The sequence below is a fragment of the Coturnix japonica genome, chromosome 2 (assembly GCF_054131305.1).
Source record: "Coturnix japonica strain WE chromosome 2, WE-NBRP24, whole genome shotgun sequence".
Classification (NCBI taxonomy): Eukaryota; Metazoa; Chordata; class Aves; order Galliformes; family Phasianidae; genus Coturnix; species Coturnix japonica.
In genome coordinates this window covers 102,477,686-102,499,252 of record NC_140664.1, presented here as the reverse complement: position 1 = coordinate 102,499,252, position 21,567 = coordinate 102,477,686, and the positions used below count along the sequence as shown (strand labels likewise).

Genomic DNA, 21,567 nt, shown 5'->3' with positions numbered 1-21,567 from the left:
ACTTGAGGCTTAAAAGGGAAACACATTAATTATCTCTGTAAATTAAGAAGCAGTACAAGGTGCACGCTCCAGTCTTTATACACACAGATACTCAGCCTGCTCCCAAAAACAGTTTTCTGGTGAGCCTGAACGCGTGCAGTCACAGGGAGGGTTAATTTCTAAATGTCATCAGTAGGTTTCTTTTTTTCCCTCTGCAGTTGCTCTGTATGCAATCAGTGCCGTTTACTTTGCTGGTGTGATGGTTCGTCTGATGCTCACTCTGACTCCTGTGGTCTGTATGCTGTCTGCAATTGCTTTCTCTAATGTCTTTGAGCGTTACTTGGGTGATGATATGAAGAGGGAAAATCCACCAATAGAGGACAGCAGTGATGAGGACGACAAAAGGAACCCTGGCAACCTGTATGATAAGGTGAGGGGAGGGAACAGAAGTTAGGAGTTTAATTAAGATAAGCTTTATTGTTGTTTTGGTTTATTTTAACTTTTCTAAAGGTCTGAAATTTAGAGTAACAAAGTGCTGTTCTTCAATGAGCTGTAAGTAATGATGCTCTGAAAGAAAATCAGTGCCAGTATAGAAGTGGTGCCTTGTAGCTGATCAGAGCAAGCCTTTAACCAAAGGAAGTCTGCAGTACTGACCCAGCTTTCTAGATGGGTGATGGCAGGCAGTTGTTCTCTCTCCTTTAATATGGCAGTTCTGTGTCACCCACTGTGTAACTGCTTCCCTCTTGTATTCCTTGCTAAACAGAGTGAAATAGAGGAATAATATATTTAATGGGAAGGTATGTCTGTACTTCCAAAGTCCTGAAGGAGATGGTGTTACCTACTCATGTTTTTATTTTGTATCCTATGTTACATTAACCAGTGAATGAGGGTTTCTCCCTGTTCCTCATAGTAGACTCCAATGTCCTTCTCTCTTCTACTCTACCTTATAAAAGGGCATTATTGCACTAAGCTGAGCTAAGCCACATATAATAGATTTTCTTCTTCTGAAAAGATACGGGAGAATAACCCATTATTTCAAGTTGTTGCGTTGTCCAAACATTCTTGTGCATACCTGGTTGATTTACACTAGAACTTGGTTGATTTTTGCAGTATCCCACAGCTTTTATGGAGTTAAGAAAAAGGCATTTCAGTTTCATTGCTTTAGATGATTGAAGTTGCCGTAACAGCTCTGTTTGTGTTTGTTCAGGCAGGCAAAGTGAGAAAACATGTATCTGAACAGGAGAAAACAGAAGAAGGACTGGGTCCCAACATCAAAAACATAGTTACTATGCTGATGCTGATGCTGTTGATGATGTTTGCCGTCCACTGTACCTGGGTCACAAGTAATGCATACTCCAGTCCTAGTGTTGTTCTTGCTTCTTATAACCACGATGGGTAAGTAGTGACACGGGTCTGAAAATAATTAAAGGGCAAAAGCATTTATAGTTCCTTTGCATTTATAATTTGTTTTGCTTTTTATTATATTAAGGCAAAATTGTCACCTGAATGAAAAACCTCTTAATATTCTACTTTTCAAAAGTATCTAACATTTTACAAAATAATATCAATACATAAAAAGAATCCTATCCAAAGCCAGTAAGCATGAGAGTTTGAAAAGGAACAAAAAAAGTATTCGGGTCTTACAGCTTGTTAATGAATATATATTCAACTGGAAATGCATTCAGTCACGTCTTCAAAAGCAGTTTCAGCTTCTGGCTGTTCAGCTGTCCATGAGTTTAAGTTCACAAGTACAGGCTGGGGACTGAATGCCTCACAGGGAGTGGAAAGCATAAAAAAGGCTTTGTTTGTGAGCCCAGATTTATCATGATGCAGTCAGTTTCTTGCCAACATTTGTACTGATGTGAATAAAATGAACTCTGTTTTGCAGCACTCGGAATATCCTGGATGACTTCAGGGAAGCGTACTACTGGCTGAGACAAAACACAGACGAGCACGCCAGAGTAATGTCGTGGTGGGACTACGGTTACCAGATCGCAGGGATGGCCAATCGGACCACGCTGGTAGACAACAACACTTGGAACAACAGCCACATAGCTCTGGTAAGCGTGGCCATGCTCTGCAGAGTGCCAGCACCAGAGTGTCTTCTTTTGGACAGATATGAAAGTGTAGATGTTTATTGAAGGATAAAATGACACAAAGAAACAGGTGGAAAAAGCAGGTATCTCGGCCGTTATTTCAACTCTGTTATAAAGGTTGGATTGGGGCTAGACAGGATCAATTCTGCTTTTGGGTTCTCCATTTTGTTTTCTTGGAGTTCCCAGAACTTCAGCTCCACTTCAGTTTGTCGTATTTTCTTTGTGTGAGGATGGACAGCATGGGGTCGTGTAACCACTCCCCTTGAGAAATGCACTGCAAAAACTCACCTGGTACCACTGCTCGGCCAGCACTGTCCAAACACAGATCAGTTCAGTTCAGCAACGTTTTGACTGGATTTTGAGTGGCACTATGAAAACTGACCACACGAAATACATTTTCAGGCATCCTGGAAACCTGAGAAAGCATATACGTAGCAATAGAAGTGTTGCAGACTTGAAGTGATTGTTTTCTCAAATCTGCAGTTTGATAAAACATCTGTACCTTCAATTTCTTCCAGTTCCGAAGTTTAAGGGTTGCTCTTTCTATCTAAGGCAGGGTGTTTGTTACCACTGTCTGTGTCTACAGGGGCACCATCCTTTTTTCAGAAGCAAAGCAATGCTCTACATGGCCTTACTAGGTGCTGTGTAGTCAGCCATCACTCAGTGCCCGCTTCTTCCCAGAAGATCCGTGTTCTGCGACGTGGGCAGAACGCCAGGAGGAGCTTGGGGGAAGTGATAAAATAGTTTCTGTCTCCTGTCAGTACCCAGCGCAGCAGTTGGACCAGATGTGCTGGCAAGCAGCATTCAAAATGAACAAATTAATTGAGTTGTGCTTCAAGCATACAAAGTACTGTAAAAATGTGTGAGGTGAGGTGGCAGGGAGCAAGCATCAGCCAAAAGAAAGTTTGGGAAATGGAATCACTGGTGCTAATATTAGTCAGCAAGCTTTCCCATGTAATAAGGCTTTTCTCTTTTTTTCTCTTGCTGGCCTGCCAGAGTCAGTGTGTTACTGACCGTGTTCATCTGCTCTATACACAGCTCTGTTTTGCTGTTGCCAGTATCTATAGTACAGATACTGTGTCCAAACCTGCAGATACCTTCAGGACAAGATGTATCATGTGAACAGATGGACCATAAAACAATCACCTGTGTTTTGTACACACAGTAACTGTGCACGTTACGTCACTATTTATTAATGGTTTTTAATAAAGAATTCTCCCCAGTATGACTGGAGAGTTGGCACTGTTCGCTTCCATTTGAGAACAAAGGGGGAAGTAAAGCACTACGTGTGTTTTGTGGCAGATCTCTGAACTTGTGTTTTGCATGAGGCATTGCCCTGAAATCTTTGCCAGGTGATTTTTTCCTGGACAGAAATAGAAATCTGCCAAATAATTTCACACAGATAAGGATAACAACAGCCAAGAAACTGAAGCTCTTGGTCTTTCTGACGGATTGACAGCCTAAGCTTAGTGTTTTCTCATTAAGTTCTTGACTTAACTGAATTTTACCCTTTTGGATGCAGTATTATTTATATTGTAGTTTTGCCCTTCTGCTATAGTGAGACATTATTATACATTTAAGTACAAGAGATTCTGTGGCACACAGGCCTACTGAACTGATGCCAGTTATTGACCTAAGTAGATTTTATAAGTGTGAAAAATGCACAAAAGGAAAGCAATTGTTACCACACTTTTTACAGCTCATTTCAGTAGGCTACCCTTTTTCCACAGAGCAGAAGACGTTTCCATTTAGGTTGAGCTTTTGGCCTTCTATATGAAGACAATCTGTTTTATCTACCTAGAAGGAGATTGTGGGGTCAGGTGGGGAACCATATTCATGGTCTTGCAGGTGCTTGATATGAGAATGTGATCAGTAGGCAGCTGTACAGAGACTGAGGGTGTTTTTGCTGTGATGCAGGTGGGAAAGGCCATGTCCTCGAATGAGTCGGCAGCATACGAGATCATGAGAAGTCTGGATGTGGATTACGTTTTGATTATATTTGGTGGTGTGATTGGCTACTCCGGTGACGATATCAATAAGTTCTTGTGGATGGTGAGAATAGCAGAGGGGGAACATCCCAAAGATATTCGGGTAAGTGGAAATGCACGCGGGGAAACTGAAGGGTTCTTGGCCGATTGTGATCTGTATTTTCACCTCCATTTGTCGTCGTTCTATTTAACCTTTATTTACTTTGTCGTTTTTCTGGTGTTCATCACCATGGAGAGAAATCTCTGTTTACTGCAAGTATTTGAAAGCTACGTTAGGGTTGTTTTTCTAGAACAGCAGCAGTGCAGAGGCCTGCAGTTTGCAGGACAGGTTCTGTCAGTATTTACCTGTGAAAGGTCAGTAACCCCAAAAGCTTCTCAGTTTCTTTTTTTGCACTGTAACAAAAGAACAAGGTATCCCTTATCATTCCTGTCTGTGTCTCACTGTGCACCACTGAATTACTAAAAAAAAGGAGCATTCAGAATGTTTAAATAGTTGGTGTTACCAATTCCTTCAAACTCCGTAATAGCAGGAGACAAGTTAGTGTTAATATTTATGTAGAGTTGAAGTTATTAGAATGTCTCCAGTTGCACAAGCCTGTAGTAATATTTGCTTAAGCCAAACAAAAACTTCCAGATCAGACATGAGGGAGATGCTGCATGAAGAGTTTCATCGTGCACTTGTATATTAACAGTGTGGTACTCTCTACATTTGAAGAGTAATTCTGGTAGACGTCCTACAACTACTTCGTATCTTTTCAAGACAGGTTTTCAGTGACTGCTTACAGTAAAGTGACAGAATTTGTAGCAAGACAAGAATAGAGATGTAGAAAAATTATTCCGCAGCATTTTAGGTTACAGTGAGTCAGTTTGTAACTGATTCTACCTTCAGTGACCACCATCAGCACTGACTTGAATCAGCTTTTAAACTGCAGAAGTCAGAAGAATCTTAATGATTCTTTATGGAAGTTTTGTTGGGGTGGTGGTGGTGTGGCTTTGTTGGTTTTTGCAGAGAAAGGAATGAGAAATTACCTTACATAGAGGTTCAGTTTATATTGACTCTACCTATCTTCTTTTACTTTCAAAGGAAAGCGATTACTTCACTCCTCAGGGAGAATTCCGGGTAGACAAGGCAGGTTCTCCAACACTGCTGAACTGCCTCATGTATAAGATGTCCTACTACAGATTTGGAGAGATGCAGGTTAGTGCTCACTCTTCTACTAAATCATAGTTAGAATGTGAGAGTACAAATGTTACTCTGATGCATTTTCCACTCTTTAGATTGAGTACTGCTCCTAGTAATAGAATCTTAAGTAAGAAAGTAATCTTTAACAAGTAATCATAACACCTCCAAACTACTTCTTGAACAGAGCCTTTAGGCAGAAGCAGCTGTACTGCTAAGCTAGGCTGGCACTCAGCTTTGTGCTGTCCTTTACTTGGCCTCAGATGAGTGTCCTAACTACATTATGGAGAGCACTTGATAAGCTTCAGTTCTTTTGTGGCGGGGAGCATTTCTTGTTAATAACAGCAAAACAGAACTATTAATAATTGTCTTTATTTAGTATCTGTCAGAAACAACCCAATTTCTATCCAAGTCACACTGGTGTTGTAAGCAACTCCATGCCATATAACAGAGGGAGGACCTAATTCTTACAGCGAGCCACCAGTCCCCTTTGGGATCATCAAACGTGTGTAGCTAAATTGGACTGCTTTGCTTTTTTTCTTCTCACCACCAGCCCTTGCCCCATGAGCTCCTCATTCTGATCAAGAGCTCTTTATTCAGCTATAACTTAGAGGCCATGGGATCATGTTCTTAACACAGGGGTCAGATTGAACTGATAACCCCAATAAGGAACTATTTCGGACTTGAACAGAAGAAACATGATAGTGCAAAATATTTCAGTATGAGAGTAGAAAAATAAACATTAACAGCTGTGCCAAAAAAATCCCCAGCCTACTCTGAGCAGTTGTACCTTTGTCTTTCATTGGAATAGCATATTCTCTGAATGCAGAAGTGGCGTTTCCATTGGAAGATACAAAGCGGTATTTCCTGCATCAACTGCAGGAATGGGTGAGGGTTCTCAATTTTGATAGTTGAGAATAAGAGAGTATTTTCCAGGTCACGATAACCAACGTAAGAAAGGAAGGAGCATCCTTTGAGCAGACCAGTGGAAATTATTGCCACGTGGTATAAAGCACCATAGCTTGTGGTGCTGTGCTTTTGGGTTTTGTCTTGAACTAATACACAACTCTGGTCTTTGTAGCTGGATTTTCGGACACCCCCAGGATTTGATCGTACGCGAAACGCTGAGATTGGAAACAAAGACATTAAATTTAAACATCTGGAGGAAGCCTTTACTTCAGAGCACTGGCTGGTTAGAATATACAAGGTGAAACAACTAGACAACAGGGAGACGCTGGATCATAAACTTAGAGTAACCAACATTGTACCGAAACAGAAGTATTTGTCAAAGAAGGTGGGTTCACAGTGAAGTAACTCAGAGGGTCGAGAGAGGGCAATTTATTTTTAAGTCAATCACATAGCGGGTGAATTATGTATTTCCACTAGCCAGAATGTTACGGATACTGTTCATGTTAGTGTCCAATATCAGACCTGCCTGCTGGTAATAATTGTTAATTTACTGTCTGCTTAACTTACAAGCATGTAAAGACACAAGGCTAGATTTTTTTTAGGCAGAACGCTAACTGGAAATAGAGCGTGTCACTGGCTGTTACAGCTCCTAAGTCTTCATGTAACTGGAAGCATAATCTCTAAAGTAAAGCAATTCATGTTTCAGTAACTATGGCTCACTAAGTAAATTATGTGGAAGTTGCTTTCTGACTTTGTTTGAAAGTAGTGATGCCTAGAAGTTTAAAAATGGCACTTTTGTATGAAATAAATTAAATATGAAACTTTTGTTGATGGAACTGAAGTGTCTGGCTGCTTACTGTTTGAAGTCATCTTAGCGTTAGTTTGGCGCGCTACTTCAGCCTGCTAAGAAGGATTTGTTATCAGGGAGCTCGGGAGAATCTCAGCAGCAGCAGCAGCCCTGTCCTTCACGGCCTCTGACCCCTGTGTATACTAACATACGTTGCAAAAGGAATCCCAGGATCCTGTCAGAAAGAAAGGTGTGTGAATTAGCTCAGGCAGTAAGCATACACTGCGTCATACAAGTACAAACGAGGAATGTTGGAAGGGACTGGTAAAATTGGTAAAAATGGCATATTTTTAGTGAAATAAGGCATTTGAGAGTTGCCAAGGAAGCCAATCTTACTTTAAAAAGACAACAAGCAAAAGTTATTCTGTGCCTAACTTACAGTGTAACTTTTGCTTGTAGGTGATAAAGCAAGGCTGTATGTAGTAATTGTGGACACACTGACTTCACTAGAGCTGTGGATGTGCCAGTTCTGTCTAAAGGCAGTTTAGATCCAGCACCAGCTGTTGTAGCACCAGCTACTAAAGGATTTCCCAATGGGGAGTCAGTGAACCGGGAAAGAGCTCAGGGCTGCTGTCTACACTCAGATTGCTTAAGCACATGCTGAGGGCTCTGTAGTAGCTGAAGGTTTCAAAGGGCTGCTTCCTTACTGGCAGTCCAGTCCTTCTCCTGTCACTCTTCCACGATAAGGGCTGACATTGCTCAAACTCACCAAAGTAGCAAGTCTGAGTATTGCGTTCATATCTCACTTCAAAACACTGTTAGTTTTAGCAGAAAGTTAAAAAGTCACATTGAATGGATGCAATGGAGCCTGCTGCTATGCACAGCACATTGCAGCAAGCTTGGGAGCTGCCCAGTGTGCAGCTCCGCTCTCCAGAAGCAGACTGACTATTTATTTATGCATTTTGAATTTCCGATGAGCCAAGACTAGCACTGATACTTCTCCCCATCACCACCTCTGTTAAATAAAAAGAAGAAAGGGGAACCTAAAGCACGCTGATAAGAGACCCACAAGCAGACAGCACTAACAAGCCCGCAGGCAACAGAGGACTAAAGACTAGAGAATATGGTTGTGCAGTTTCTCTTCTTTATGAAAAACCCATTTTGTGCAAACAAACATTGCTATCGACCTTGCTAACTTCAAAGAGATCAAAACAGGGCAAAAGACGCGAGGTGGTATTTCCAAACAAAACGAATGCTCTCTGTCGCTTCTGCTCTTTGGCCTATTTAGCAGAGCTTTATCGCGTTGGTTAATTATCAATTCTGCCTCAGCACAAAGCTTTGAAAATAACTCCATGGATCGTGTGTATGTGCAGCTTGGAAAAGTACAGCACGCACAAAAGCGAATGCTGGGCACGAATTAACAATCCCAGTTTTAAAAGTAATAAACAGATAATACTTAGTTGAGGATTTACCCATTAAGCTCTTTAAAAATAAATCTAATGCTCAGACTGAAATGCACAGCATTAAAATCGCGGTCAAGATTAAATCATTAACTAATACATTGTATTCTGTTTTTCTTTTTAGACCTCCAAAAGGAAGCGTGGCTACATTAAGAATAAACTAATTTTAAAGAAAGGCAAGAGACCCAACAGGAAGACAGTTTAAATACACTGTTCCGAATGCTAATACGAAGCAGTTGTCCTTGAGATAACCGGTCTTTGCCTTTAGCTCGAGTCATGTTTCACAGCAACATGAGGGTACAGAACCATCATTGGTCCAGATTATTGTACAAAATTTTCAGGCAATGTCTGATTAAAAATATTGGCTTATTGAGAACAGCTGTTTTAGATTTGTAATGTGAAGCAAGACAGAGCTGCTATCCAAGTCTAGCAGCGTTTTTTTTATTGGTACATATTATCCTTCAAATCGGTTGAGAATTGGGACTGACTGCACCAAAGAACCCTGTAATTTGGTCCTTGGCACATGCATACTTGTCAATCTTTCTTGGAACACGTTCAGCTGAAGAGCAGCAGCATGTAAACTGGAATGGTTAAATCTAAAATGACTTGTTTTCGACAATTACGAGGAAATAAAGCTGTCTTTGAAATTAAACCTTCAGAATAAGTTCCTCCCATAATTACCGCTCCATGGTTTCTTCAACCGTCCCTTCCTCCCGCTGCAGGCTGGTTTTGATCTGGGGTGTGAGAAGTAAAGCTGCAGTTCCCAGCAGAGCTGACAGGACAGATAACTGGGGGACGGCTCGGACCGGATGAGCTGCTTTTGGTTAACAGCGATTGCAGTATTGCTGCCTTACGCTATCGTTTCATCAGGTAGACGAGGCAAGCCTTGCACATTGCAGATACAAGGGCTACACTTATTTGCATCCTCTGGAAAAATCTGAATCGACAGTAATGAATGCGATAGAAACGTACAGCTGAGCACCATACGGTGTCTGGCGCTTCAGAACTGAAACTAAACTCTTGTAGGTAAATGTTTACATTAGTAAAACAAGCAGAGCCTGTTGTAGGAAAGAAAAAGGTTGACAGGTATACAGCCCCTTTTCTGTGGCTGGCAGCGGTAGAGGGTTTGCAAACCTCTTCCCCCCTCACCGCCTTCGCCTGTGAGGACAGAAGTTCTGCTGGAAATCTGTTTCTCCGCATCTTTTATTTAGTGCTCAGTTCAACTGAAGAAATCCCCGCTGTAGCGCTACCTGCTTCGTCTGTCTTTTATACTCATCTCCTGCTTGTTTTTTGTTGTTCTCAAAGAAAAAGGTGGTGAAAACCGTCACATTAAATGCACTAAAGTAATATAAATGGAGACTGAACATGTTCACTTTCCAGCTATAGGGAAACTTTATACAGACTTGAACGATTTCTTTAGATAAAATGGAAGAAGGGGTTTTGCAGTTTGTTTTCCTGCCACAGGTTGCAACTTTTTACCGAAACCAAACTTGCATCAACAAGTTGATGTGAAGCGCAGAATAGTATGTACCTTTCATGAAGAACATGTAACCTTACAGTGCTCTGTTGAGAACGTTACTGCTGACTTCTTCCCCAAGCTGTAGGATATTTTTGATTTACGAACTCGTTTCCAGCTCCAGCGGTTCTTACAGACCAATAACTACAGCTGCAGCGTTTTCACTGAGGTCATTAAATCTGGATTTCTGGGCCCCATCATTCGGAGATTTCACTTCTTTTTCGTTGCTTTCAAGCTCAATGCAGACCAGTTGTTGACTGTAGGGGAAAATAAAGTTAATTCAAGTTTTGTGTTAATAAGGGTGTTGTGTCGGTTTTGTTGTGGTTACTCGATAATGTGGTGCTTACAGTCCTAGCCATCAATTCATGCACTCAGACTGGGTCATGCAGAGTTACTGACCTCAGGAAGTTGCTGCAGTGAATCCACAGCAGCTACTTATTAAAGCTGGAAGGATGTTAAGTTAAACACAGAACCTCCGCTGTGAGGAAATCCAAAGCAGCTGTGATAGTTCCAGGGAACACACCCTGCACTGAACGGTGCCTGCGGCTGGAGAAGCCCGAGAGGTCGCCATCACTTACATCAGGCAGATGGGTGATGTATAATTTGTTGTATTCCAAGCAAATCTACACCCTGACTGCTCAGCAGTGCTAAGAAATAAGCAGTCGGGCATTTGAAAGACTGCAAAAGTCAGCTGAACAGGTGCTGCTGGTCAGTCTCCTGTTTAGCTGTAATGCAGCCTTGCTTAAGGGGTGACCCTCCCATCTCCAAGTATCTTTACGGTTCTGTGAAAAAATGTGTTCCATTTTAGCTGTCAGCGTTTTCCTTCAGTAGAGCAGAAATAATTACTAACGTTACAGTATTTTTAAGGCAACATGAAAGGATAAGCAGCTAACTCCAGGAACCTCAACCAGCCTGGGCCCAAGATTACCTGCTGCTCACTTACCTGAGCATTCTTAAATCTAATCTGACTTCAAGGCTTTTACTACTAATCTGCATTACAATGAAAACTTGCTTTGATATCATTAGGAAAATATAAAGAATTTCCACCGTACCAGCTGGCACTGTGTGACTGTGCCCTTCCTTGGTCCCTCAAGAACCAGCACCCTGCAGGTGCCCAACTTCCCCCATCCTCAGCACTCTTCTGCGAGCTGAACCCCCCTGGTACGAGCAAAGGGCAGCACGCTCAGTTTGCACCATTCTCCAACCTACCTTCCATCCTGGGCTGCTTCCTTACGTACAGCCATCCATCCTCTTGTTTCTCTACTGAGTCAAGGGTGCTAGAGCTGGAAGCACGGTTGCTACAAAGGAATCAAGATCTAAAGGGAAAAATAGGTTTGAGCCAGACTCGGCCCTTCAGTTGCTGAAGAACTACACCTGTGGACTCACAGCTGGTGCTGCTCAAGTTTGGCACCACTTGGGCACTGCTATGAGTGGAAACGAGGGCAGCACTGCTGCTGTTTATCACAGCAGAAACATTCGGACACTTGGAAGCAATTCCAGAAGAGGAGGGGAAGCTGTTTGTTAGTTAAGTACCTATCTTGATAGATTTACTCTTGGAAGCAGCAGTTAAATGCTTTGACTCAGCCCTCTGTACATATCAATGCCACTGAGTGAAAACTGAAATGAAATCCCATTTGGCAGCGACTAAAGCTGCCATGGCCCCAAAGCAATGCAACGAGAGGTGAGGAACATGACTGAGTGGTATTTCCTGTCTCATTACAGCCAGGGTTGGTCTGTTTTGCATTAAAACAAAGTCCTCTGGCATGGTGTTTCCCAGCAATTTGGATGAACATTTAAAACAAACCAGACTCACATAATCTGACATCTGAGAAACGCAGACCACGCCAGTGTCCAGTGCTGCAGTAACCCGGAGCCGTACTTTAAGATAATCTCTGTTAATGACGAAATTTAAATGAAATGATTTCCAGAACTGAGGGAACACCGTAACCTTTTTCCTTTCTCTTTGCCAAAACAAGGCTTGTGCTTCCCAGCCTTTCCAAAGCCCAGCCCTGTGCTCTGTGTGGTGCTGCCCAAGTTAAACACCATCAGCTGTACGGTGTCTGGCAGCAGTAACAGGGAGGGACCACTGAAGTACATAAATAAAAGGCAGAGCTCCAGTGACAAATCGCTCCTATCAGAACCATGAAAACGGACTACGTGTGCCCTCAACGCTGTGGTAGACCTGGAAATAAATGCTCCTCGTTAACTAATTCTTCAATGGAAAGAGAGAGGGGCTTCCCGCTACTGAATGAAACAGCTTTTATTCACCAGCATCGTAATTCTAACTTCACAAATCACAAGAGGAAGGCAAACCAGAAGAGACCACCAGAGCATCTTTTAAAATGAGGAAGGTAGAAATTATTTTCTGAATGTTTCTAATATGGGGGGGTGGAATTTTCAGTGAGCCTGTGGCGGCTTCTTTGGTGTATGACAGTCAAGAGGTTCTAGGGGAAAAAAATGTTCCATGTGTTTAATCTGCATTTGGAGTGATCTTTGTGATGATGCTACAAACTGCACTGGGAGCTCCGGATACCTACCAGACTCAACTAAAACAAGAGCAGAACCATGACGGGCGTACAGCTGGCAGGTGGCAAGGAAGGCATTTTCCTGCCCATGCCTGGTGGTGGCATTCAGTGATTACCACAACTGCATTGCTGTGGTGGTGTTAGACAAACACTGACTGCAGCTAAAAATAAGGTATTTCTCTCAAAAACCAAAAATTGCCAGTTACAAAACTAAGCTCATTCAGTCCACATTTTCCTTAAAAAATAGTATTTAAATCACTCATAAATCCTTCTAATGTGCAAAAAAAGAAGGTATATCCAAGCAGAGAAATAACATTCATGAGGAAAAGGAGGCCGCACTTGAAGTTCTGAAGTTCAGCATGGAAAGATCTATCAGACTTACGTCCAGTGAACTAATGTCTCCTTGTGCACACACCTCTGTGTGGCCTCCAGTTACTCGAGAGATTTTAATATCCATAAAACATTATAAAATGCACAACACTCAACAAGGATAGAAGCGACACTTTCACCTACACGTAGTAGTGTAACAGGTGCAAAGCAACAGTCATCCTATTAAGAAAGCAGACAAAAGGCACAACATAATCAGCGCTACGAGGCAGGGCCTCACGACAGGGGGTGAGAAACAGAGGTTTCTTTGCAGAGTGCTGTAAGAGCAGCACTGAGAAGTCAGCACATCTCAGTGTTTGCTGTCACTGCTCTCGAAAACACCTTCACTTGTAACAAACACAAACTGAAAAGCAACGAAGGTTTAAGGAATTCAAAGAATCCACAACGTCCTTCTGTGTGACAGTGGTTATCTTACAAAGCAAGATCAAGCTGCAGGATTGTTTACTCTTTTATTTTACAAAACAAGTTACATCCCATTTCATTCATTTCATTAATAAAGTTCTTGTTTCAGCATAGTAATTTACTAAATCGTTTCTCGAACATCAGAAAATCATTCATTTGAAAAGGCTTCTCATCTCCACCCACGAGGAACCATTCAAAGCGATCACCTGGGCCACAAGCGAAAGGAATGAAGGTACAGCTCTGCGTGACCAAGGACTGAGGGGCTCTGACCCCACAAGCAGCAGTGGGCAGGGGCAGCTCTGGAGGCTCAGACCCACTGCAGCAGCCGCACCTGATTCACAGCCTGGCATTTCTGCACAAGTGCATCAGCAGCAGTTTGATTTTAAAGGCAGGGCTGTGAAACCAGGCCCTGCGGAGGGGGAGGAGGGGCAATGTTTGAGGGGGAAGTTGAGGCAAATAAGTTTGAAGACCTCAGCTCTATCTGCCAGGAGGGATTTAGCAAAAACATGTAACCAAACGCATCTGCATGACAACAGCCAAAGAACATCACACAGCAAGACCAAAAGCAGCTGGCTAGGAGCGACCGACTGGAGACCTGTGAAACTTCGGGAGTAGGAACAAACAGAACAGTGAGGACACGCTGGGTTAGTGCCAACAACGTTCTTGAGAAGGTATTGCTACTTCTTGTAAGAGCAGAAAATTCACGCCGCAAGTGACAGAAACATGCTCTTAAATCAGCATCCCAAAGAGCGCTGTCAATGCATCATTCATACGTCAAAGTGAGTTACCCCGTGACTGTTGGAACGGAACGACTGCCATTAAGTGACGTCACATTTCAAGTGCAAAACATTTTTGGCAAAAGTGAAAAATAGAAAACCTTAACCAGTACTAATAAAAAAGTGGTTTTTAAATACTAGCACAGGGCCTGATCCTGCAAGCACGCAACTCAGGAACCCCAGCTGATGGCAGCCAGAGTTCTGTGCCCTAACATTTAAAGGATAAGGTCTTTAAATCACCATTAGTGTTTATACTTTGTTTATGTGTAGTGTAGGTAACACACACACACAAACACACATGCAACACTGTGTGTCTATATGTGCGTATATCGTACACGTGTGTGTGTGTCTGTGTATCCGTACACACCAAATGGCTCCTGAATCACCTTGAGCTTGTGGTTATTTGAGATGCACTGTTCACAGTATATAGCTTCTCAATTGTATCTTCTGAAAACGAGACCTAATCAGCGACATTTTACAAGTTATATACTGTATCTTTATAATGCCTTTAAGGTAAAATTATAAGACAACTCCCGTATCTTGTCAAAGGCTCTTCCAGAGAGGATTCAAGTATTGCCAACCATCTCCCTGTAAGAAAATTAGGGACAGGTTACAAACAAGATTTATACATAATGCATCTTCTTATGTCCACATAAAAGGTAAAACACCACCACTGACACTAGAAACCACCCCTGTCCTCTGCAAACTCTGTGCTTAATGAACGTACAGATAATTTGTGCAGCAGGGAATGAAATTCCCAAGGAGAAGAGAAGCAATGGGAAGATGCAGCAGATGAACTACTGGTTTAAACAGCTGCACACACTGGCTAACTTAAACACAGCTGTGTAATGATTCTCTCAGTACATCTTATTTCCCCTTCCGCTCTTCTCTAAGGATGAACAAAGACGAACTTTGTAAAATATACCTCATTTCAAGCAGTTGAATCCCAAGCCTGCTTACTTACATTGGGCCTATGTCCCTAAGAACATGTTCACTTTGCCATGCTAAGAACAAGATTATTAGGCAAGCATTTGCAAATCTAGCTGTGGATTTCAAGGTAAAAAGCAAAGCTTCAGGTGCCTGGTACCAAAAATTCAGTGTTAAACTCAGTCTAATTGAACAAAAGTGAACAAATGTACAAAATAAACACAGAACAATCTATTGCTTCTCTCTATAAAATAATCAGTGATATGTAAGAACACTAGCCCATGGTAAAACCACAAAGGTTCATCTGTACCAGCACTCATCTGCACAAAGACGGTACTGGTCTTAGAAAAGAAAACATAATGCAGTACCTCTTTGGCAAAATATTTTGGCTTCCATGGGGTTGTAAGAGCCGCACGCTGCCTCTCCTCTGCTCGCTGTCTCTCTTCAAGGTGGTGTTTGTGTTCTGTTGCTGCATCGATGTTGCCTTCCTTCAGAGAATTGGTGACGTGCTGCCAGAGGTGCCTGTGTGATGGGGAAGGAGCACACAGACAGTCAGCACATGGCTACAGCAGCAACGCAGACAGCGTTGGGCTGGTGCCACGTTGCCATGCCACCTCCACAAGTCACATGGATGCTGAACTACCACTTCACTCCTATACCCATTTGCAGACCACATCTTCAGATACACTCAGTTCCCTGCAATCTCCCACAAATTACATTTCTCAGCAGTTTCTGTTCCTCGACTCTTCACAGCCTGACCATTTTTCCTCAAAAGTGATGAATGGTTTTGCCATTTCCTGTTCACATCCTTTACTGATGACCTACCCCAAATGACAAGCATTTATTCTGCGTGTCTTTGCAGCCAGCTTTGGAATGACATGACAGAAGCCAAGAGAACATTAACCCGGGGCACTGACTGCTCCCAATGGCTTCCTAACAGAGGTGCTGACACACCGATGCTCAGAAGCCCTTCAAGGTCTACTCACTTATTTCCAGTTGACAATAACTATCAGTACAGAACCAGATTTGTTTTTACCAGCAGTATTGAGAAGCAATGCTTCCTCACGCTGCATTCACCGAGCAGCACCTTGGCCCCAAAGCAGACTAAGAAACTGACTGCAACTCCCACATATTTCCAGGGGTGTTTAAATGAGTTTGTTGACAAGCTGATAAACAGCACGCCCTGCAGAAGCACTAAATAACTGTAATTTGCTTAGCAGTGTCAAAAAATACAACAAATACACTGCAGTTACTGCTTTCATTATTTACTCCAGCCTTTCCTTGTTACTAAACTACGAGGAAAAATGAGTTTGTGATAAAAAGATACGTCTAGAAAGTAAAAAAAAAAAAAAACAAAGACATTTGACCTTGCACAATGTCTTGAGATATGCCATTGTACAATAAAGAAATACATTTAAAGATTATAAAATGAAGTTCAACTCGTGTTTTTAAATCCTCCAATAAAGTGTTTCATAAAGTGCTCCTAAATTCAATAAAAATATTGATTTTCCTGAAGATAAGTGAGAACAGTTATTGACAGAATAACAGAATGAGTTTTTTCTAATATACCTGAATCAGATGAGGCAGGTGATGTGAGTTCTGACAGCCTAGAAACACCTGCATGTGTATTTCTGTCACACTGGATCATATGTTACATTTCTGTACATGCACACACATCACATATATTACGTATATACAGATGAAATACGTAAAATGTGCATGAACACTAAGATGCAAAGTTACAAACTGACTAATTTGGCTGCCACGTTACAATCCAAGAAATACATAAAAGACTGCATTACCATTTTCAAATGCTCATTAAAATGCTTGTGAGCATTTTTCCCACTGGAAAACTCATGTTTACATCACTACAGCGTCATTTATCTACCAAAGAACCAATACACAACTTCAGCTACTTGCACCCAGATTAACGTGCTAAATGAAAGCAAGGTTTTTTAGCACCACACTGTTGATAACTGCAGGTTGCTTCATGATTCTGTTTTCTCACCTGGGATTCAGAAGCAGAATGCTGTAATTCTTCTGCCTTACCTTGATTCCAGTGGGCCTTGTTTTGCTATTGGTCTAATCTTCTTCTTGGTAACAGGCAGTTTGCTAGTGTCAATCACTTTGGTTTCTCCATTGCTGTAAGTGAATTCCAGCGTGCCATTCCATTCTCCCTGTGCCTTGCATACGATGGTATTAGTGGGATTATGTTTCACTTCAGCTGTAACCCTAATTGAAGAAGAAGAAAAAATAGACCACAAGAGTGATAACTGGTACCATTCATTATCAGTGTGTGAAAGCATTACTGCTGTACCGCTGCTAAGGTTACAAGTGTGTTCTTATGTCTATGAAATAGTTTTTCAAGCATAAAGACACTGCTCTCTAAAGACCCAACTAAAACAGGGAGCAGTTTCCTCTGTGTGTGTCTGTGTGAACAAGCACACTGCGTGCTTTAGCAGCTTGTGTCAAGTCATCTGCAAATTCGCTTAAGTTTTTAGATGATTAAACTATCACAGCACAGCCATCCCCATTTTGATGGGCACCAATTAATCTGTCCCTTTTAGATAAAGCCTTGTCAAAACAGCCCGTGTCAATTATTAGCCGGAGCACAATGTTGAAGGGGTTGACACACGTATGGAAGAATAACACAATCAACAGTAAGCGCAGCCATGGAAATGGCTACAGTCTGCAGCAGAACAGGAAAGGGAGCTGTGTGTGTTAATGATCATGTCACCAACTTAAGCACGGAATTAAGATGCAAGCTATCTTGCACAGCTCCTCCTGACACTCTCATAAAGCAGAACCAAAGACAGATGAGCAATAGTTTCATCCCATATTTCAGTGCTGAAATGGAAGTCCTCAGTGGGGAACTACTACTATGGGCAGTGATGTACCAGGTATCTACAGCACAGTGCAATAGAGGAACCGAACAGATGACCAGCTAAATCTTTCCTTGATCAGCCACAATAATTCCCATACCTGTGGACTTTCCCTCCATAGAAGGGCTTGGTGTGGAATGTGACTGTAGCAGAGTAGCCAGTCCTGGCACAACTGATGTTGACTTTGCCTCCGAGCTCCACCCACGGGATGGTAAGTATCGAGCGAGCGTAGGCACTGGGCAGTGTGAAAACATATTCTTCTTCATGCTCCAGCAAGTACAGAACACCTACACAAAGAGATTGACAGTGAAAAGGTAGAAGCTCATTTATAAGGTATGAGATTCACTGATCAATTATTGTCATTAAAATACACTTCCACAGAGGGCACAACATGAAACTTGCCTTGAAGGAGGGTACTGCCAGCTCCTCTCCACTAGTTTATTTCTGACTAATTTTCTGTTGGGAACAAAAGGTTCTCTGAGTCCGGCTGAATGCAATCAAGAATCGTGCTTAAGGTGACCACCTAGGAATTTCCTAGAAGTCTGCTCCTTTCTTTCAAAGGGCCCAAAAACTCTTACATAACTACTGGGAGGCCACTCCTCTGTTACCACTGACACCAGCCTCTCTACCATGCAGAGAAAATTGCTGCCAATTCTATTTCATTCTATAATGGTTCCTAACAACAAAATGAGCAGCAGACCTACAAAGGAAGTAGTACCATATCTGATGAAAAGACTGAATCAGCTTTCATTAAAGTTATTGATGGAGCTCTATCCCTATCACAGCCGTACTTTGGTCTTTAAGATGGCAAAGAATGGGACATAAGACCTAAAATCAGGTAAAGAGCACTTTAAACCTTGCACAAAGAATTAGGTAATGCCAACTACGTGCAGAATATTTTTATTACAGTTCTACACTCCTTTATAACCCATTTAATACCTAGCTAAAGGCAAATTTATACTTGGAAAATAATTTTTCACAACAGGGATCAAAAATAACCCATTGTGAGAAGTACTCAGACCCCAGAAACCTCTGAAAATATCAGGAAAATTATCTTGACATACAGAAAGTAATAGAATCAGTTCAGCAACCAGATGAGCATAAGCCAATTTACCTCGCCCTGGGGCGGAGAGGGGAAGAATTGCAACACATTAGTAGCTGTATTTATTAGTTTGTCTATCTGTTGAAGACAATAATGACACATCTTGCAAAGTGATCTGAAATGTAACAATGGAAAAGCACTGAATAGGAACGAGCTACTAGTACTGTCAACGTAAAAACATGCCCTTAATGCTGTACAAAGACACAAACCTAAGTGACATTCAGAATTTAAAAGCACAGAGCTCTATGAGAACCATCATTCTAAATACCAGCTCCAACAGCTAGAACAAAACACAGGTACAGGAAGCTTCTTAACTTGCTGTTTCTGTCTTCCAGTAACCTCACAGCTTTCCGCTGTTGTTTCTGGACCTCTGCAACTGCAGCTGCCAGCAGCAATGCAGCCAACACTCCTACTACAGCAAGTCTGACACAAACAAACCAGAGAGTGCAAAAGCACAAGCACAGAACAGCAATGTCATGAAAGAACCTTCCATCATTTTACCTTGCCGAGTCACAATTTGTTTGTGTCATGTGCTGAACCCTCAACCTCACTGAAAGGTCAGAACACAGCTGGAACACACACACATTTTGCCTCGGGTCTCCTCAGTTCCACTCCTGTAGGTAAATGCAACCTTAACACCTTGCAGGAAGGCTGAGCTGCGTAAACCATCCAGGACACATCCATCAGCACAGCCCTGAGTGCCAGAGCTCAAGGTACATTTGGACAATGCTCTCAGACACTGGGTTTGGGTTTTGGGAGGGTCTGTGTGCAGCCAGGACTGAACTCAACTGTCCTTGTGGATCATAACACAGAATATTATATGATTCTTCGCTTTTATGATTCTATAATGGCTACAAATACACAAAAGGGAAATGCCTGCGGTTGCACAATTTCCAAATGGAAGACTGTATCAGGTTTTAGATCCAAGCCCATCAGCCAGTAAAAGGATGCTGAAGCTCCCCATTTCCCACAGCTTTCTACTTCTCCAGGCCCAGACACGCTCCTCTGACATGGGAGGAAAATGCCAGGATCAAAACTGTTGGCACGGGTTTGCTTTCACCACTCTGATGGGATCAATAGCTCTACTTCTCCATGCAGGAATGGGAGGGATGCAGAGCTCTAATGATCAGTGCAAAGGACACTGAAAAGTGAGTGGCAAATAATAGCAGTGACCTTCAGTGTAAATATTTAACAACCACAGCAGGTTGTGTATTAAAAATTGAACCAGCTCGCTTAGCAGCATTCCTAACATTTGGTAGCATCATATTTTTCTTCTTAAATTCCTTAAACATCTCAATAAGTACATTTCTTTAATGGAGCGCTACCTCCCTTGAAACATGGCTCCAGCTCAGTAATTACAACCTAAAGAAGAACAAAGGAAAGATGTGAAACATCCACAACTTGATAACACTTTCAGCACCAACACGTAACCACCAGTTTCCCATTCTAACCCTTGCAGGATCCACCTGCAAAACCTCATGTGACTGAAGCAGCGCAGGGACTGCAGCTGCACCACTGGGCCCGAGCTAAGAGCTGCATCATTTTTGAAGTGGCAGCCAAAGGGACACCAAGACACAACAGATATAACTGCTACCACCCTTGCAGTTCACATTTTAGCCTCCCAGTTTTACTTTGAGAAATTAAAAGGCACAAAAAAGAAAACCTAACAGGTTTTTTTGTTGTTGTTGTTGTTTTTTGTTTTTTTTTACTAATGTTTCCTCCTCTTGCATCAAACAATGATTTTGGAAGCTGCAGATTCCTTCAAGAAGTCATTAAGTATTTATAGGCAGCTATTACAGAGGGAGAATGCATCACGTAAGTACTCTGGGAAGAAAAGTAGATTTAGTAATCTAGTGTATTATTAGAACAAAATCCCATAGAGAAGGGTGAATTTTTTGTAAACAAGCAGTGAATTTTGAAATCTCCCCTTGAAATATCCTTAACGCCATTTACTCCTGCTTTGATTAAGGCAACATATTCACAGCCATGCTCTTTTCCTGCCTCCCCAGCCCACATGAAAGGAAGCGATGTTCACAGCGTATCATTTTGCCCCTTTGACTATTACACGTCCCTCACTGACACTGTAGCTTTGTGAATTGATTTTCCAGTAACATGCATTGACGGAATACCCAGAGGATACTCTGGATCAATAACTGCAGAAGAGGCATGTGAAATTTAATGCTTCCCACTGATTGTTCGGAGATCAATCTGAACAACAAATGGTATGTGGGTCATAAATGGCCGAGGGCAGTTTCCTGATTTAACTGGCTCTTCACAGTCTGTATTATTCATAACAGGGCACAAATGAGAGTGAGTTACTCACTGGGATGCAACACACGTGGATGCAGCCCATCAGCAGCCACCACAGTTCACACAAGATGCCCTTGTCCCAAACATTCTAGCGAGCTGCTCTGCATTGCTTATTTTCCAAAAGCTGGACACCTTTGCTAAATTCAGTAATGAGGACTTTGTCATACAGAAAGTTCTGAAAGCACCAGACTAAAAATATTAATTACAAAAATTAATGCTAGGAAAATATTTCGTTAGTTCCAGCTGCATGGAGCAGAGCTGGTGAATTAACAGGTTATTAATTCCTCAGGATGGTAAATGATATATTTTGTTACATGCATGAACGCATGCACATACATACA

At 42.0% G+C, this 21,567-nt stretch overlaps 2 protein-coding genes across 4 annotated transcripts in view; one reads left to right on the top strand and one right to left on the bottom strand.

Annotated features, from left to right (window-relative positions):
* STT3B (STT3 oligosaccharyltransferase complex catalytic subunit B) overlaps positions 1-9,051 on the top strand; it is a 44,988-nt gene extending 35,937 nt beyond the window's left edge. The window contains exons 10-16 of the mRNA XM_015853900.3: positions 198-409; positions 1,187-1,374; positions 1,868-2,039; positions 3,993-4,166; positions 5,148-5,261; positions 6,325-6,537; positions 8,524-9,051. Of these exons, the coding sequence (XP_015709386.1) occupies positions 198-409; positions 1,187-1,374; positions 1,868-2,039; positions 3,993-4,166; positions 5,148-5,261; positions 6,325-6,537; positions 8,524-8,604 (1,154 nt within the window). The 3' untranslated portion in view covers positions 8,605-9,051. The remainder of the gene's footprint in view (positions 1-197; positions 410-1,186; positions 1,375-1,867; positions 2,040-3,992; positions 4,167-5,147; positions 5,262-6,324; positions 6,538-8,523) is intronic.
* A 4,206-nt stretch (positions 9,052-13,257) lies between these two features.
* OSBPL10 (oxysterol binding protein like 10) overlaps positions 13,258-21,567 on the bottom strand; it is a 91,618-nt gene continuing 83,308 nt past the window's right edge. For all 3 annotated transcript variants that reach the window (XR_014942945.1, XM_015853901.3, XM_085538315.1), the window contains 4 exons: positions 17,915-18,101; positions 16,982-17,164; positions 15,301-15,454; positions 13,258-14,593 (listed from right to left, as the gene is read on the bottom strand). Coding sequence is in view for 2 of the 3 variants with exons in the window: in XM_015853901.3 (XP_015709387.2) it covers positions 14,549-14,593; positions 15,301-15,454; positions 16,982-17,164; positions 17,915-18,101 (569 nt within the window). In the remaining variant the exon portion in view is untranslated. The remainder of the gene's footprint in view (positions 14,594-15,300; positions 15,455-16,981; positions 17,165-17,914; positions 18,102-21,567) is intronic.